This window comes from Oncorhynchus tshawytscha, linkage group LG28, assembly GCF_018296145.1.
Source record: "Oncorhynchus tshawytscha isolate Ot180627B linkage group LG28, Otsh_v2.0, whole genome shotgun sequence".
Taxonomy (NCBI): Eukaryota; Metazoa; Chordata; class Actinopteri; order Salmoniformes; family Salmonidae; genus Oncorhynchus; species Oncorhynchus tshawytscha.
Window position 1 is genome coordinate 31191054 of NC_056456.1, and position 19581 is coordinate 31210634.

General features: G+C 42.1%; 2 protein-coding genes across 2 annotated transcripts; one reads left to right on the top strand and one right to left on the bottom strand.

Annotated features, from left to right (window-relative positions):
• The first annotated feature begins 7986 nt into the window (after positions 1-7986).
• On the top strand, positions 7987-11077 carry LOC112244601 (E3 ubiquitin-protein ligase MARCHF2). The gene is made up of 5 exons (XM_024412325.2): positions 7987-8253; positions 8810-9045; positions 9341-9536; positions 9662-9871; positions 10316-11077. The coding sequence occupies exons 2-5, from the start codon at positions 8867-8869 to the stop codon at positions 10469-10471; spliced, it is 741 nt and encodes a 246-aa protein (XP_024268093.1). The 5' UTR covers positions 7987-8253; positions 8810-8866; the 3' UTR covers positions 10472-11077.
• A 190-nt stretch (positions 11078-11267) lies between these two features.
• On the bottom strand, positions 11268-18204 carry LOC112244602 (ras-related protein Rab-11B). Its single transcript, XM_024412326.2, has 5 exons — positions 17978-18204; positions 16102-16297; positions 12388-12581; positions 11682-11762; positions 11268-11553 (listed from the first exon to the last, which is right to left on the bottom strand). Exons 1-5 carry the CDS (start codon positions 18015-18017, stop codon positions 11411-11413), a joined length of 654 nt encoding a protein of 217 aa, XP_024268094.1. The 5' UTR covers positions 18018-18204; the 3' UTR covers positions 11268-11410.
• Positions 18205-19581: the final 1377 nt, after the last annotated feature.

Below are 19581 nucleotides of genomic sequence, written 5' to 3' on the forward strand. Positions count from 1 at the left end.
ATGGGAAACGGCCCAACCAGCCATGGAGGCCACATAAAAGGAGCACTGTGGCACACTCTGCAAGAGAGAACTGGGAGAGACACACAACCAAAGCTGAGAAGAAGGACCGAGCCAAACCTACGTGATTTTCTTTGTTTATTTTATGGCCTAGTAAAGTTGTGTTTGCGGACTAAAACCTCCTTGTCTCTGTGTTAATCTCTGCACGCTCAACCCAACACCCCACAGTTTACCACAGAGACAAAGTGGAGTCGCAATTCAACAGCTCAGACACGAATTCAATGGCCCAGACAAGCTAAACACCTTCTTCGTATGCTTTAAAGATAACACAGTGCCATCGACATGGCCCACTCTCAAGGACTGTGGGCTCTCCTTCTACGTGGCCAACGTGAGTAAGACATTTAAGCGTGTTAACCCTACGGCATCCCTAGCCACGTCCGCAGACCAGCTGGCTGGAGTGTTTACGGACATATTCAATCTCTCCCTATCCCAGTCTGCTGTCCCCACTTGTCTCAGCCTCCAGTATTTATGCTGCAGTAGTTTATGTGTCGGGGGGCTAGGGTCAGTTTGTTATATCTGGAGTACTTCTCCTGTCCTATTCGGTGTCCTGTGTGAATCTAAGTGTGCGTTCTCTAATTCTCTCCTTCTCTTTCTTTCTCTCGGAGGACCTGAGCCCTAGGACCATGCCCCAGGACTATCTGACATGATGACTCCTTGCTGTCCCCAGTCCACCTGGCCGTGCTGCTGCTCCAGTTTCAACTGTTCTGCCTTATTATTATACGACCATGCTGGTCATTTATGAACATTTGAACATCTTGGCCATGTTCTGTTATAATCTCCACCCGGCACAGCCAGAAGAGGACTGGCCACCCCTCATAGCCTGGTTCCTCTCGGTTTCTTCCTAGGTTTTGGTCTTTTCTAGGGAGTTTTTCCTAGCCACCGTGCTTCTACACCTGCATTGCTTGATTTTGGGGGTTTTAGGCTGGGTTTCTGTACAGCACTTTGAGATCAGCTGATGTAAGAAGGGCAATATAAATGTTGTTCAAATGATCAAAGCTTGATGATTAGTTAATTATTTTAAATAATCCATGTAGAGCTAGGGTAAAAACCAAAACACGCACCCCTTGGGGTCCCTAGGACCAAGTTTAGGAAACCCTGAATTACAGTGAAGGCCGCTACTTCACATAACTTCTGTTACAACCAAATGTGTGATTGAACATATTATGGACAGCATTTTAAACAGTAACAATGTTGACGGACATCTTATTTAGTGGAGATTGTCAGCTTGCTACAAGTTTTGCTGTGGTGTTCTACTCAGCCAATATTCTTGTCAGACCATTCGTGTCACACGTGAACCCGATTGCCAGGGTCTTTCTCAATATTTGAGTCCAAAGGGGTGACTAGACTAGAATAGAATGTACAGGCTTGGCAGCAAGGCTTACATTCTGTTTTGAACCCGGCCGCTGGAGTCTCATTAATTGTCATAGAATGTCATGTAGGATTTCTTTGAACACCTATCAATTTCCTTGTTTTGTTCATCTCTTTGACTACTTTTTTACATTTCACTAAAGCACTTATAAATGCATGAAGTGGCAGGTTATTATTGAAGTGAAAGGACGCTTCATGGGCATCTCCTTCCTCATTGGAGAGAAGTAGGCAAGTTCCTCCTCTGGTGGTGGTGTAGACAATATGAACAAGAGGAAGTGGCTTTTAAAAAACAGATTATAGCAAATACCGATCATGCACAGAACTACCTGTGTTTTACGTCTCACTCTGGATGATCAAAAGGGCATGCGGAGGATCCTTGGTGGTCTCACCCGGAATTGCCTAAAATCCACTTACAGTTTTGTTGATAAAGATCTTCGGAAGCTTCGTAATGGAAACTAATAGATAAAGGAGAGTTTTGGAATGACAGTTTTGAAAGAGTTGAAAGGACTGGTTGACAAATTAAAACATTCTTGGGTCTCTCCTCCCTCATTGAGTAGGAGGGAAGATCCTCTGAGTTGCCAAATCAGTGTAGAAGACTGACAACAGCAAATAACAGTAGGACTGAGTTGAAATGATTGGTTATGGCGGTGAAAAAGGACTGCGCCTTGAGCCTCTACTTCCTCGTTGTGGAGTAGGTGACGAGATGGTCCTCTGGTTGTGTTGCCAAATAACCAAAAGGACATTTCTACTGACGCTAGCTGTTGTCATGCCTAGACATAGCAGAGTATACCCTGATTAAAAATAATGGGTTATTTGGCCTCTCCTTCCTCTGAGGAGCAGGAGGCAAGATCTTGCTCTTGTCATGGTGCATTCTCAGTGTTGGAGTAGTGCAGAATATTGTGAACAAAGGATGTGGCTTTTGAAAGCAAAGATAGTAATCTATTAGATACATACTATTATAGTCAACATCAGCAGGATCCTTGGTGGTCTCAACGGGAGCGATATCCCCTTTGTTGACTTTCTTTCTCTGTTAAATGTGAGGAAATGAGAATTCAAAGGAGAATGTCAAACAAGCTTGATTGCAGTCAAATACCAATACATTTACTGTACAAGTTGATCTCAATGCCTTGCCCAAAATAATGAACTCGTTTCAGCTCAAAAAGCAGAAGAAAGAGGATTTCAACTCCCACCATCCCACATTTTTCTGAAATAGTTTGTTTGAAACAGATAAGATTAGCATTCCTTTAACACTATTTTGTTTAATTATCTCTGAGAAATTAAGCTAATTGATTGCACCAAAATCATCTCTAGCTGACATCTTTGCTAACAGGTAGTGTGTCAATTTAAAACTTGCACAAGACAGTTCACATAATTGTCATCTTAAAGAAATGTAGCCAATTTATTCATTACTACACTTAGTTAATCCAGAGACTCTTACCTTGGCCTCAATTCGGCAGTCTCGTCCAGATCATCGTGACATTTGTAGTTCTTTATGATAGCCACATTAGCAGCTAATTAGCATTTCATTTTTTGGGGGGAAAATACAGGCAACTATATAGATTTTTTTTAAATCACCTTGTCATAGAGATTTACATGGTTATCAAAACATCACGCAAGAGATGACACAAAACGCAGCCCTTATTTTAAGTGTTTATAAAATCCCCTATGGGAAAATTAATGGTGGGAATACGATTGGAATCTTTTCCTTGTGTGACTGCTAGGTTTTATGGGTATTATGACTCATACTGTGGTACTCTATGCTGAAATGTCAATGAACGGGTGAGTCAATGCCACATTTTCATTTGTCCCGAAATGAAAGTTATCTTGCAAATTCAGCAGGCTATGTGGTGTGAAATAGGCTTTTAGAAGCGCCGTCTTTATTTTATTACTTATCATTAATGCTGTCTTTGGAGTGCTTATCAATGCACCATCACCTTTTCCCCCACTCCTATCGCTTCTTTTATCTGTGGAACAGCTTGTTGCATTGTGGCCATAGACACAATCCATAGAAGGGTTTTGGAACCACTAACTCTGGCAATATGACTGTTAAACTCATGGATACGCTTGCAATAGCTGTCAGTCTTGACTTGAATGGGAATTACCATCTATGGATTATATGTCTATGGTTGGGTGCGTTGTCAGTTTGCCTTAAGCAAAATACAATTGGGCGAAAAACATTCCGTTTGGAAAGTAAATGCTGTCATTGCTAAATATGTAATGTGAAATGTATTTTAACATTACTTTTTTTTTTACACAAAAACACATTTAATAAAATATTTAAATCAGTTGCCTTCCTGAAATAAAGGGGATGATGACAATCTTTGTGAGAGGGAGGGTATTTGATTTCAATGGTCCTTAACTTGTGGTAGACACTTCATTTAGGATCAAATTTGAGTTATTCCTGAGTTAGCCTGCCCCAGAGCAGGTTAGTTCTCAAGGATTCGTTACCAAAGAAAATATACCTGGCTAAAAAGGTGAGCCACCTCGCTAACTCCTCAAACCTGATTCGTAGTATAGGGCTCTGGTCCATAGACTTCTTCAAGGGTAAGAAAACCAATATGTAATTTTAGAATTTGGGGGAACTCTTTAACCATGGGGGGGTAAAAAAATATATATATTTAAAATGTTTATATCACCTAATAGCACCACCTAGTGGTCAGAACCTGGTAACAGGCTGTAGGATGGGACATAAACCCAATAACTGTTGGGGTGAGATTGACATGGGTGTGGGGAGTCCGTGGATGGCTTTTGAACACGTCTTTGGATTCATCATGTCTTACTCATTGTTAGAAAAATGTCCAAATTGGATGTTCGGTTGCCTAGCTACCCAGACTCCTTGCTCTGGCCAAATGCTATGCCACGCCCACAGATGTTAGTTTCTTCTCCGCAATGAGTCTGGATCTGAGTACTGCCCTAACAATTTCTAGAACGCAAACACAATCTAACCGTTCTGATTGGTCCCAGAAACCGATGGGTTGTGCCAGAGCCAGAACACAGGAGGGTATGCAGCATTTAGAAAATTGTCATTGACTTTAATACTCTGATTGGTTAGAGATGATCCAATCGCTAATTACTTTGTTTTGACGTCACCACAAATGACTTCAGCGATGGCACTCAGACTTAAGTATGTCGCAAACATTGAGCAGCAGAAGAATTCAGTTTGAGTCGTCAGGCAAGATTTTACGTACTATAATTATTGAATATTATAGAACCCTATAAATTAAAATTGCCAATTCGGGTGTAATCAATTAGCTTTATTTCTCAGATCAAATTATATTTTTACAAAATATAGTTTCCTTCCTCATTGCCATCCGTCTCCATCTGCTGAGGGGGTGATCAAAGGAACTCATTGGCCCTCAACCACTTGGTAGGAAGGATCGGAATACAGACGCAGGAATGCGTAATAGTTTTTTTTATTAAACCCAAATTACAGCGTGACATGTAAAGGCACAGGACGGAAGACCAAACAGACACGTAACAAAACCACAGGGTTGAAACCCAAACAAAAGAGTGAGGAGTACCTAGAATAAATAACACGCGCACAATGATTAACACAAGGGACGAGACCTGTAATCATCTGCGCAATCCACAAGGGCACGACACCCCAAAACACACAGCACAGGTACTCACACACGTACATTCGTTTCCATTGGGTGGTCCATTATTGTTACAAAGGGCACACTTATACAAGTACTAATCAGTGGGAATAGGGGGCAGGTGTGCATAATGAAAGTTCCGGAGGGATCTGTGACAACCGCTGCCAGCCCATCTTTGCAGATCCCACTATAGCAAGTAATTGGGTTTGTTGGAGAGCCCTGGACAGGGCGGCATTGATCTGCTGCACTACCGCCTTTACAATGGCTCTAGCTTGCCTGTCAGAGACACTCTGGAATAGCTGTTGCTCTAGCTGGTTAGCCGCCAAGTAGATGTCCTGCAGCACTTCAATCACTCTATCCTGGACATCTGTGTATATATCACATCCTGAGTGATACCAAAAAGCTCCTCCGGAGAGTCAATCAGGATTCGGAGGCTCACTTTTTTGCCTGAGCTGTGTGCAAACTGATCATGTGCCTCAGTGGAGATAAGGAATATGCAAAAGACTATGAAGAACATTGTTGGGAACATACAAATAGTTTCATTCCAAAAAGCCATATTAATCAGTAATATAATACAGTCACAAAACTAGGAGGGTGGTAAAATCTCCTCTTACAATTTGCACCAATTTTCTTAATTTCAGGCTTTTATTTACTTTGTACAAGCTTTCAGTCGTCACTGTATATTTGACAGTTTAGTGTGACATTTATGTTGACAGCAGGTTTTTTGCCATCTGTTTAACCCGCAAATGGTATATGGGAAACGGGCGCGAGAGACAAAGGAAAATAACTTAACGTTGTTCAAGCGTCCAAGAAACGACGTTAATCTTAGCATCTAGTTGGAAAGAGAACAATGACTTTACTGTGTTTCAATATTGGTCTTGTTTCAGAAATCTTTCTAATTCTTTTGAACGTGTACTGAACGGATATTTGTATACTTGCGCCACATTAGCATGTAATCAACTATTTGGGTAGAAATTCTCACGCATATGGATGCATTTGATGTATGAATCACGCTAATGTAAAGTTGCGTACACAAGTATTGTTTGTGGACTGTGTTGTTCATATTGTAAGAGCATTTTGGTATGTTACTCCCCAGCTCTAACGGTGTGTATGGAAATGGTACCGCATTAAACTCATGAACCATCAGTATGAGAGGTGACCATTCAGCTGGGTATGCTACACTTATATGGTGTATGTATTTGTTAAACATTGGATATATACCGCTTTGCAACTAAACACGTTTTAAAGCTAAAATCTCATAAAAAATGTGTGAATAATATAGTAATATTTTACACACAAAGGCGATAAAACACATGAGTGTGTGGATAGTGCGTTTTGAAACAAAACTCTGACTATCAGATAAGTGACTGTCATTGATCTGTTTAGGGCCTGTTTTCAAGAATGGAATGAACAACGTAATCAAACCAAATTAATTTACAATCTTGACTGGCGACCGTATACTACTGCAATGCGTATTTGCGCTTCCATCCCTCTCGGGAATTGGTCTGGTTTCAAGGTGAATTGTTCTCGACATTAGGCCGGTGCACAATTGGCCCAGCGTCGTTAGAGTTTGGCCAGTGTAGGCCGTCATTGTAAATAAGAATTTGTTCTTAACTGACTTGCCGAGTTTAATAAAATAAAAATGTAAAAACAGGGAGCGACAATTCACCTTGTCCATGTCCAGCACTCTGTCGTTCTCCTGAAGAGTACTGGAGAAGGAAATCCGGTTCAGGGTGAATGAAGCGAAGTCGATATCGAGCACCTTGACCTCCACCTTATTTTCAGCCCCGTGTTGCGTCAATAGATGTGTTTTCAACTTTCACATTTCAAATTAAAAAGTAAGAATGAGAAAAGCATAGGCATGTCACAGGATGGGTAAAAAAACAAAACACTTATGGTTTTGAAGGGGGTGGCCGTGCGTACACCACTGCAATATATCTTTGCGCTTCCACTCCTCTCCTGAATTAGGCTGCGTTCAAAGCGAATTGTTCTCGAGAGACAATCCAAAGTGTCCATGTCCAGCAGTCTGTTCATCTCCTCCTGAAGATTCCTCAAGGAGGCTATCTGGTCCAGCGCTGTCGAGGAGTCACAGTCAATGTCTACTGGCACCTTGACCTCCACCTCATCACATATATCCACCCTCAGGACCCCTTAATACTGCAGCTCCTCTAGACTCTACCCTGAGTTGTTACCCGTGTTTCCGTAGACAGTGGTGGAAAAAGTACCCAATTGTCATACCTGAGTAAAAGTAAAGCTAGAAAATGTCTCAAGTGAAAGAAAACACAGCGGCCTCAACCGCAGGTTTCTATGTTAAAGGGATACTTTGGAATTTTGGCAATGGGGCCCTTTCTCTACATCCCCAGAGTCAGATGAACTTATGGATACATCTTTATGTCTCTGTGTCCAAAATAAAGGAAGTTGGAGGTAGTTTCGCGAGCCAATGCTGGAAGTCTATTGGTATCTACTAGCATGCATTGGTGGAAAAAGTACTCAATTGTCATACTTGAGTAAAAGTATAGATACCTTAATAGAAAGTTACTCAAGTAAAAGTAAAAGTCATCCAGTAAAATACTACTTGAGTAAAAGTCTAAAAGTATTTGATTTTAAATATACTTAAGCATCAAAAGTAAATGTAATTGAGTATTAAAGTCAAACCTTTTCTGCTTCAACGTATGAATCTCAACCTAAGAACCTCATAGACACGTAGCAGTATTCCTACAATGTCCAAATATAAAACTGAGATATGAAATATTTGACAATAGTGGTGTCACCTAGCGGTAATATATATATATATATAAAACACACTTTTTGTATACCATCTTGTCTTGCATTGTTTTATCTTGCCAACAGTGTCTTAAGACAGTGGCTACTGCCACTTCAGGGTGTTCACATATTAGCCTAATTTGTATAATAATTGGTACCATATGAATAATCATGCTACCCTTGTATGGTGGCAATAGTGATGCGTCTCCAGATCACGGTGATCACGTGACCATAACGATACAGTCACTGCACAGCGAGAGAGAAGCGAGCAAGTCAGCTGACTGTCATAAATCCGTGAATAATACACCGTTTCTGCAAGAAGACGGGGAGATGGTTACGAACGAATAAATTATCCAGCCAATGCATCATATATTGTATTCCTCCTAAAGCATCGTTTTCTGTCTAAATGTCAATGTCGTCTCTAGCTAGCCAAATAGCTAGCTAAGGCCAGGGGGAGCTGGTGTCGACGGTACGTTATCCCTTGTTTAGAAACGCTATCTAGCTAACTGTTCATCATGCAGAGCTTTTCATTGCATTGTATTGATTTATTTAGATAGCTTGTTAACTAGTGGAAATGTCGTAGCTAGCTAACGTTAACGTAGAGAGGATGTGAAAACATGAATGCTTAACAGTAACGTAGTTAGTTAGCTACAGTAACTAGACAGCCAACCATTTATCCTGTCTGGCTGTGTCTGTTGGTCATTTATTGATTTACTGGAGCCGAGCTTTGTCTATAGTTGCTGACAGTCCGTTTTATCTTTGATGTTGATGACATGTTGAGCACCACCACATAAGCTTGTCAAAATGAAGTATGCACCTGGCCTTTAATTCGAATCCTCTTTATTACATACCCCGTGTCAAATCCTGTTTTGACATTGTCAGCAAAGCCTTTGCCAAAGGTTTTTGTCATGGTAAAAGGATGATCAATAGAATATGGATTCTATTTCTATGGACTGATCAGCTCACATGTCATGAACCATCACAAGTAACTTGTAACAATATTACATTCTTACATTGTCACTCAGTCCAAACAGTTGCCCACAGCAGTGGGAGGAGAGGTGTGTCACCCACACCAGGGCGCCATGACTACACCAGGCTGCTGCCACCTGCCTGGATCCCTGTGTGACTACTCAGGCAGCGCTGCCGACCTGCCCAAGGAGGTAGAGGAGCCAGATGCCGGCCAGGCCCAGTACGTCGCTAAGGTTACGGCCAAAGATGGCCGCCCACTCTCCACTGTTGTCAAGGCTATGGGCTCACAGAGGTAAGGAGGTTCTTCGAGAGGGTTCTTATCTTTCTTTGTAAATATGGATGACTGGGAATGTGACCCTTGGCTTCGATCTGATAAATAAACAATTCCTTGAATGGAGATAAACGATGGACAAATAGATCTCAAAGCGTATAGGAGAGGGCAACATACTCATTTTCAGATTCAGCATATATGATAAAAAAAATTTGGTATATTGATGAAAATAATGTCTTGTTTATAGTGCATTTAATGTGTCATTTGTTTTGAAACAAGTGGTCACCAGGCACAATTTCTTCCCCTATTTGTCTAGTAATGAAGGCATGTGTCGGATCTGTCACGAGGGGGCCGGTGGTGAGATGCTGCTCTCCCCTTGCAGTTGCACAGGGACCCTGGGTAAGGTGCACAAGAGCTGCCTGGAGAAGTGGCTGTCCTCCTCCAACACCAGCTACTGTGAGCTCTGCCACACCGAGTTCACCGTCGAACGGCGACCCCAGCCCCTCACACAGGTAAAATGGCAGTGTGTGTGAGTGAGTGACAGGTTGATGGGTAATCCTGTTTAAGTCCTCCATCACCATAGTAATGACAGAATAATTAGCATATTAATAATGAACCTTTTCTTGCATCCTCCCAGTGGTTGCGGGACCCAGGCCCTCGCAGTGAGAAGCGCACGCTTTTGTGCGACATGGCCTGCTTCATGCTCATCACGCCACTAGCGGCCATATCTGGCTGGCTGTGTCTGAGGGGAGCCCAGGACCACCTGTTCCTCAACAGCCGGCTGGAGGCTGTGGGCCTCATCGCCCTCACCATTGCTCTCTTTACCATCTACGTCCTCTGGACACTGGTAACTAACACACACCCCTTATCACCATTACCATGGATTACTTTACTCCACCTTTGTTAATTGACAGCATATTTTTGCAGTGTAAATGTGTGCTTTACAATCGCTATTATTACAATTGTGAGACAAATTAGACATTTGTGGCGCATCGTTTGTTTTGTTTTCTTGTCTATGGCATTTTGTGCCCTTCCCATTTTATATTCAGGGGAGACAAGTAATGTGCCAACAAATCTTTTTTGTCTGCAACAAGAATTGTTTGTTTGTACTCTGAAAAAAAGCTTACAATAGTTACACAATCATCAAATGCAGACCAAATACAAATTTGTCATGCAATCTGTCTAACTTTGTATTTTGCGTGCCTGCGATAGCAACGGTATATTTAATGAATCTGCAGTGCATATGAAACCGTCTGATAGTTTTGTTGACGTCTGTCTCCGTGCACCTCAGGTATCGTTCCGCTATCACTGTCAGTTATACTCGGAGTGGAGGAGGACCAATCAGAAAGTGCGCCTGCTCATGCCTGAAATTAAAGGAGCGCACTCTACCCAACATTCCGTCCCGACCAAGTCGACCAAGAAAATGACTGACGAGACCATCGTATGAGCGCTGTGGTCTCTCTTAAAAAAAGTGTAATATATCTTGAACTTCTGCACTTGTGGACCATTCTGGGGATTATTTCTCCATAATCTCTATTATTTGAAACACTTGAGCCCAGATATGAACTATAACCAGTGGTTTTGGGACGTGTTGGACTCGTGGAATGAAGTGTCACTGATGTCATCGCTGGATTATGAACACTGGCCTGGAAAATCAGGACACAAATGGAAGGACACAGTTAATGTAGCAGGATGTAACTGATGCAGCATGTTAATACAGTATATCTGAAACATACTACCCCCCTTCACAATGTATTTAGCTGTTTTTGGAAAACTGGCATCCAATAGCCCTATGAATTTACTCTCTCAGAACAATGACCACGTGAACAACCAAGTCTAAATATGATGTTTTCTGTTGTTAACTCTTTGCCCTTTGGAAGTTGGTAGAAGTGGGAGAGAGAGAGAGAGAGAGAAGGGAACAAACTGCAATGTTTTAGAGTGGGCTTTGGAGTGTCAGTCAATGTATGCTAAATCATTTTATGTTGCACTCCCTTGAGTAAGCTGGGTCATTGTGCAATAAAACATAAGGGACTCTTGGTCTTTGCAGTCGGCACATCTGGAATGCATGTGTGCTGAATCTCTGAGTTACTGATACAGGAGTATTAGATCGGTAATGATCACTTGATGCAGTTGACTGCACCAAACATACCACCATCTAGTGGACATTTAAGGGACTACACTCCTTGCAAGTGGTCCAGAATGTAGGAGCATACAAGTAACATGAGAGATCCACTCAACTACTGTAATATTGTAAAATTTTATTTTATGGCATTAATATAATGTGAGTTGACACGCTATCAAAAACAAAAGTATATTACACAAAATGAAGAATGTTTGCGCCACAACATTGAGATGACAGAAAGGGGAAGGTAAGCGTCATCATGGGTTACAGGTTCTGACAGCACTGCAGTTTGTTCCCTTTCTGGTCCGTGGTGGGTGGAACACTTATGTCCACCACATTGTTTCCAGGGGACTCGTCATGGGCGGACCGCTCAGCGATCTGCTTCTGTGATACGATGCGATAGATTTCTGTGGAGAGTAGACTAGACTGTTGTGGTGCATCTCAATACTTCAAAAGAGGATTTTCTAGTTTACTTCATCTTCACTATGTCAAAGCAATTGGCTTTCCAGAAAGTCCTTTTGCTGTTATACTGTACCTGTAAGGATATTCTTGAAAGCTTCCTCTACATTTGTTGAATCTAAAGCTGAAGTTTCAATAAAGGATAGAGTGTTCTTCTCTGCAGGTTTAGAGAAAGGGGGAAAGTGAGTCAGACAATCATTATTAAACAGTTCCTGGGAGGAAAAAAAAACAATTTACATTTTAGTGATTTTGCAGACACTGTTTTCCAGAACCAATTAGGGTTAAGTGTCTTGATCAAGGGCACAGACAGGTTTTTCACCCAGTCACCTAGGGGACTCGGGCCAGTAACTGAAAGGTTGCTGGTTCAACGCTCTTAACTGCTAGGCTACCTGCTGCCACATTTCACATTAAAGCTGCCTCAATACCATTTGCATTACACATTTAGGCTGCTAAATATAGCAATACTGTCCCAATACAATACCCTCCTCCCATTCCCTTGTGATGATCACTGATATAAAAGTTCCAGATAGGTGAAAGCAACTATATGCAGCTGCTCTCATTTTACTGTCCTCCAACCCATCTCTTCAAAATCAGTGTTCCCTTAGGACCACTTAATTAAGCCAAGAAGGCTGTTCCAAGATGATGTACTCCTTAGCCTGGTCCTATATTAGTTTGTGCTGTCTTGCCAACTCCTATGGTCATTGTCATGGCAATGACCATAGGAGTTGGCAAGACAGCACAAATAAACCTGGCATGTTCCCCATGCCAAAAGACCAGAGTACCTGCAAAAGCCCGGGCCTCATCCATGGGCACGGCCCTGAGGTGGCGCAGGTCGCTCTTGTTGCCCACCAGCATGATGACGATGTTGTTGTCTGCATGATCCCTCAGTTCCTTCAACCAGCGCTCCACGTTTTCATAGGTCAGGTGCTTGGCGATGTCATACACTAGGAGAGCACCCACTGCCCCTCTGTAATAGCTGTAGGAAAGACTGCTTATCAATCTCAATGCACCAACAGACAATGTATGGAGCTCCAAGTCAGACACTCTGATTGGTGATGAGGCTCGTGATCGGCTAGTGCTCGCCAAACCTGATCCTGGAGAGATATATTTATTTTCATTCTTGCCCTGGCGGCATTATGGAGTGATTTCCGATAGATGGGTCAGCTGCAAAGTCAAAATTTGCTATATTGTAAAAATTCATGAAAACAAAAATGGTCTTAATTTATTTAGGGTTAGGCATTAGGGTTAGCAGTGAGGTTAGGCATTCGGGCTAGCAGTATGGTTAGGGTTGTACATTAGGGTTTGAAGTGTGGTTAGGCATTAGGGTTAGCATTGTGGTTAAGGTCAGGTTAAGGTTAGGCATTTGGGTTAGCAGTGTGGTTAGGTTAGACATTAGGGTTAGCAGTGAGGTTAGGGTTAGCAGTGAGGTTAGGGTTAGGCATTAGGGTTAGCAGTGAGGTTAGGGTTAGCAGTGAGATTAGGCATTAGGGTTAGCAGTGAGGTTAGGCATTATGGTTTGCAGTGAGGTTAGGCATTAGGGTTAGCAGTGTGGTTAAGGTTAGGTTAGGCATTAGGGTTAGCAGTGAGGTTAGGGTTAGCAGTGAGGGTTAGGTTAGGAATTAGGGTTAGCAGTGCGGTTAGGGTTAGGCATTAAGGTTAGCAGTTAGGTTAGGGTTAGGCATTAAGGTTAGCAGTTAGGTTAGGGTTAGGCATTAGGGTTAGCAGTGAGGTTAAGGTTAGGCATTAGGGTTAGCAGTGAGGTTAGGCATTAGGGTTAGCAGTGAGGTTAGGGTTAGGCATTAGGGTTAGCAGTGAGGTTAGGCATTAGGGTTTGCAGTGAGGTTAGGGTTAGGCATTTGGGTTTGCAGTGAGGTTAGGGTTAGCAGGGAGGTTAGGCATTAGGGTTAGCAGTGTGGTTAAGGTTAGGTTGGGCATTAGGGTTAGCAGTGAGGGTTAGGTTAGGCATTAGGGTTAGCAGTGAGGTTAGGGTTAGATTAGGCATTAGGTTTAGCAGTGAGGTTAGGGTTAGGCATTAGGGTTAGCAGTGAGGTTAGGGTTTGCAGTGAGGTTAGGGTTAGCAGTGAGGTTAGGCATTAGGGTTAGCAGTGAGGTTAGGCATTAGGGTTTGCAGTGAGGTTAGGCATTAGGGTTTGCAGTGAGGTTAGGCATTAGGGTTTGCAGTGAGGTTAGGGTTAGGCATTCGGGTTTGCAGTGAGGTTAGGGTTAGCAGTGAGGTTAGGCATTAGGGTTAGCAGTGTGGTTAAGGTTAGGTTAGGCATTAGGGTTAGCAGTGAGGGTTAGGTTAGGCATTAAGGTTAGCAGTTAGGTTAGGGTTAAGCATTAGGGTTAGCAGTGAGGGTTAGGTTAGGCATTAAGGTTAGCAGTTAGGTTAGGGTTAGGCATTAGGGTTAGCAGTGAGGTTAAGGTTAGGCATTAGGGTTAGCAGTGAGGTTAAGGTTAGGCAATAGGGTTAGCAGTGAGATTAGGGTTAGGCATTAGGGTTAGCAGTGAGGTTAAGGTTAGGCATTAGGGTTAGCAGTGAGATTAGGGTTAGGCATTAGGGGGAGCAGTGAGGTTAGGGTTAGCAGTGAGGTTAGGCATTAGGGTTAGCAGTGTGGTTAAGGTTAGGTTGGCCATTAGGGTTAGCAGTGAGGTTAGGGTTAGATTAGGCATTAGGTTTAGGAGTGAGGTTAGGGTTAGGCATTAGGGTTAGCAGTGAGGATTAGGTTAGGCATTAGGGTTAGCAGTGAGGTTAGGGTTAGATTAGGCATTAGGTTTAGCAGTGAGGTTAGGGTTAGGCATTAGGGTTAGCAGTGAGGTTAGGGTTAGGCATTAGGGTTAGCAGTGAGGTTAGGGTTAGGCATTAGGGTTTGCAGTGAGGTTAGGTTAGGCATTAAGGTTAGCAGTTAGGTTAGGGTTAGGCATTAGGGTTAGCAGTGAGGTTAAGGTTAGGCATTAGGGTTAGCAGTGAGGTTAAGGTTAGGCATTAGGGTTAGCAGTGAGGTTAAGGTTAGGCATTAGGGTTAGCAGTGAGGTTAAGGTTAGGCATTAGGGTTAGCAGTGAGATTAGGGTTAGGCATTAGGGGGAGCAGTGAGGTTAGGGTTAGCAGTGAGGTTAGGCATTAGGGTTAGCAGTGTGGTTAAGGTTAGGTTGGCCATTAGGGTTAGCAGTGAGGTTAGGGTTAGATTAGGCATTAGGTTTAGCAGTGAGGTTAGGCATTAGGGTTAGCAGTGAGGTTAGGGTTAGATTAGGCATTAGGTTTAGCAGTGAGGTTAGGGTTAGGCATTAGGGTTAGCAGTGAGGTTAGGGTTAGGCATTAGGGTTAGCAGTGAGGTTAGGGTTAGGCATTAGGGTTAGCAGTGAGGTTAGGGTTAGGCATTAGGGTTTGCAGTGAGGTTAGGTATTAGGGTTAGCAGTGAGGTTAGGTATTAGGGTTAGCAGTGAGGTTAGGTGTTAGGGTTTGCAGTGAGGTTAGGGTTAGATTAGGCATTAGGTTTAGCAGTGAGGTTAGGGTTAGGTATTAGGGTTAGCAGTGAGGTTAGGGTTAGGCTTTAGGGTTAACAGTGAGGTTAGGGTTAGGCATTCGGGTTTGCAGTGAGGTTAGGTTTAGCAGTGTGGTTAAGGTTAGGTTAGGCATTAGGGTTAGCAGTGAGGTTAGGGTTAAGCATTAGGGTTAGCAGTGAGGGTTAGGTTAGGCATTAAGGTTAGCAGTGAGGTTAAAGGTTAGGCATTAAGGTTAGCAGTGAGGTTAAAGGTTAGGCATTAGGGTTAGCAGTGAGGTTAAGGTTAGGCATTAGGGTTAGATTAGGCATTAGGTTTAGCAGTGAGGTTAGGCATTAGGGTTAGCAGTGAGGTTAGGCATTAGGGTTCGGCATTAGGGTTAGCAGTGTGGTTAGGGTTAGACATTAGGTTTAGCGGTGAGGTTAGGGTTAGGCATTGGGGTTAGCAGTGAGGTTAAAGGTTAGGCATTAGGGTTAGCAGTGAGGTTAGGGTTAGGCATTAGGTTTAGCAGTGAGGTTAGGGTTAGGCATTAAGGTTAGCAGTGAGGTTAAAGGTTAGGCATTAGGTTTAGCAGTGAGGTTAGGCATTAGGTTTAGCAGTGAGGTTAGGCATTAGGTTTAGCAGTGAGGTTAGGGTTAGGCATTAGGGTTAGCAGTGAGGTTAGGGTTAAGTTTCAAATCAGATTGTATGACTTAGTGGCTGTACCAGCTAGTGACCACTCTGCAGACCTACTTCCAGAACAAGATTCATGACAAAAACGCTAACCTGCTATAGGGTGTGTAGGTTTATGTTCCACACTTCAACCCAGCAATAAAACACCTGATTTTAGTCATCAAGGAAATTAGCAGTTCATTGATTAGTTCAGTCACCAATGTACCTCTCGGGGACTAAGATCTGAGGCCACTAGATTATTGTTTTCTGTTATCCTTGTTGACAATCATTTACTTTTCAAGAGACCTCAACAGGCAGCCATGAGGAATCCCACCCGACTTACGCAGAGGTGATGGCTCTGTAACGTTCCTGTCCAGCCGTGTCCCATATCTGGGCCTTTATCGTCTTCCCATCCACCTGGATGCTGCGGGTGGCAAACTCCACCCCGATGGTGCTCTTACTCTCAAGGTTGAACTCATTCCGTGTGAACCGAGAGAGCAAGTTACTCTTCCCGACACCAGAGTCCCCAATTAGCACAACTTGATAATGAGACAGAAAGAGATGGAGAGAATGAGAAAGACAGAAATTCTTACAGCCGAACTAGTCAACAAGTATGTCATAGATGTACTAGGATCCAGGATCCTGGGTTAGACCTTGGATCAATGCCTGCATTCCTCATCATTATGTGACTTGGCCCTCCCACCTACAACTGTTACATAATGCGGGTTGTCATTTCCAATCACATCCATTGACAATATTTTTTATTTATTTTACCTTTATTTAACTAGGCAAGTCAGTTAAGAACAAATTCTTATTTTCAATGACGGCCTAGGAACAGTGGGTTGACCGCCTTGTTCAGGGGCAGGATGACAGATTTTTACCTTGTCAGCTCGGGGATTGATCTTGCAACCCTTCGGTTACTAGTCCAACGCTCTAACCACTAGGCTACCTGCCGCCACTTGAATAAGTGGATGGCTGAAATCAACCTATTTGAAGTGGTATATGTCTTTATATACTTCTGTAAATATTTCTCAGAGCTTATGGGTCTTTTGTTTAATTGGTTACCCCTTAACCAAGGAGACAAAGTAGTTGGTGTCTAATTGATTCTCAGTTTGAGTGAAATTCTAGCATGTACAAAGTTGGGCCCCTTAAGAGCACTGCTGAGAAACACTGAACTCAATGATACAATTTTACTATTAATAATATTATTATTATTACTTTTACTACAATAACAGGCTGACAAACGGCATATTCTACTGTATTTTGCCGACAGTAAAACATTGAGGTGACAGAAGTAGGCCTGGCAGTCACAACGGGGCTGTCGAGGTGGAGCCCTTTTGTATTCTCACAGTACAGTAAATACAGCTGAACCTTGTCCCTGTGGCATCACTGCTGCTGCAGGAAGCTGATAACATGCTCCGTCAAACCTAAATCGACAGTTTTGGGCCACTTTTGGCTTTCCTGTTTCAACAGGGTTTCTAAATGATGGTGAGGGAGGAAGAGGAGAACCCTTTATCGGCTGATGTCTACTCCACAGAAGATACTCTGTATCACTTCATAAATAGACCTCTATACAGGGTGTCGCTGGCGAGCTCAATGGAAATCAAAGGATGACATTCTAGAATAGATCAAAGGGGGATTTCTTGAGATTGAACATAGTAGTCACAGTGTTATATGGTCCTTGGACACAGGTCTACATTGCCAAGTTTTACATTTCCTTTCACTAATTCTATCAAAAATCTACATGAATTCAACATTTGTATAATCAATAGTCCCACATTAAATAAAATATGAAATAATATATCTATGGGATATGGGAGGCTACAATTCACAATAAAAAATAAAACTTAATATAGCTCTTTTAACCATAAATTGGGAAACAGCATTCTTGTCAGTAACCTATTGATAAACAGTTCCTCTTTTATGGTTTCATCAGTGTTGATAAAGTCAAAGAAGCAACCGCAGATAGGGTGTTGCACCTTACCTAAAAATATAGCTGTGGGCGTTGTTACAGTGTTACAATGACAGCATTTATGTAGCCATAGTAGCAAACGTTTTCCACCAAAGAGACGCATACAATGTTTATTTCTAAAACATTTATCCAGACTATTTGTTATTATTCGTTCACACTGATGTCTGATTTGTCATAGGACAGAACGCAACAATGATAGAATTATTGAAGGTCCTATGAACGGGAGAATGCAGTCATTAAAATTTACCTTTGAACAAGAAATCGTATTCATCGTCTCTGTTCCCCATTCTAGACGATGCCTCTCCAGCGCTTGTTCCCGAAAATAATGTGCAAAATTGTATGCCTCTGAATTATCGGTATGTACGGGATAATTGTCTTTATAAATGTGTGAAACAATGCGCCAATGTTGTCTGTCAAACAAGGCTGACCGCAGGAAGAGAGATCTCAGAACTCTGCACTGGGGAGGAGTCCCTGTTTCCATACCTTCCACACGGTGGCGCTGCTGGCTGTCATACTAATAGGAAACAAACAGCACAACCTATCCCTGCTGAGGGCCATTGAAAGTGTTAGATGCTCAGTTTGTTTATCACACAACTCTTCATCCTTGTAGTTCATGTCCTAAATTAGCAGTGGGCCCTTGTGCATGTGGTTGATCAATATTTACATCACTCTAAAACAAATCAATATTAATTGCATACTAATAATATTCAGGTATAGTCTCTCTCCTCATCAAGTTGAGAAAGTCAGGTTGAGAGGTGAGGTCTTGAACAGACGGCTATTATGTCATTCAGTCGACCTTTTTACATTTGATTAATTTAGCAGACACTCTTATCCAGAGCGACTTACAGTAGTGAGTGGATACATTTTCATACTTCTTGATTATGGTGATATTTTTTATCAAAGTGCAGCTGCTACTACTCTTACACCTTTGGACTCAGTTTACCATAGTGTCCTTGGTTTTGTAACAGGGGACAGCTTTGATACTCATCACTGCATCCTGTATCAAAAGGTAGGCTGGACTTCGCTAATGACCTTATAGATCTCAACATGACTCCCTTTTTGTTTACAACGAGCTACTTCATAAATGCCATTTTATCTAACTTTGTTGTTGAAGTATAGACACTGTAGTTGCCTAACCCGTTCACAGGATTGGTTAACTTTTGAGGTTCCTAGGGTCTCCGCCGAGCTAGGTAAATCTTATTTTAGTTTTAATGCACCGTATTGCAGGAACAACATTCTAAATACATTTAATCTTGATGTCCTAGTGCCGTTCGGGCAATTTAAAGTATTGATTGGGGACTTATATGTGGAAGACTGTAATGGTTTTTCTGGGTGATTTGTCATGTTTTATTTGTGCTTTTATATATATATATATATATATATATATATACACACTACTGTTCAAAAGTTTGGGGTCACTTAGAAATGTCCTTGTTTTTGAAAGAAAAGCACTTTTTGTTCATTAAAATAACATCAAATTGATCAGAAATACAGTGTAGACATTGTTAATGTTGTAAATGACAATTGTAGCTGGAAACAGCTGATTTTTTATGGAATATCTACATAGGCGTACAGGCACATTATCAGCAACCATCACTCCTGTGTTCCAATGGCAAGTTGTGTTAGCTAATCCAAGTTTATCATTTTTAAAAGGCTAATTGATCATTAGAAAGCCTTTTTGTAATTATGTTAGCACACTGGAAACTGTTGTTCTGATTAAAGAAGCAATACAACTGGGCTTCTTTAGACTAGTTGAATATCTGGAGCATCAGCATTTGTGGGTTCGATTACAGGATCAAAATGGCCAGAAACAAAGACCTTTCTTCTGAAACTCGTCAGTCTATTCTTGTT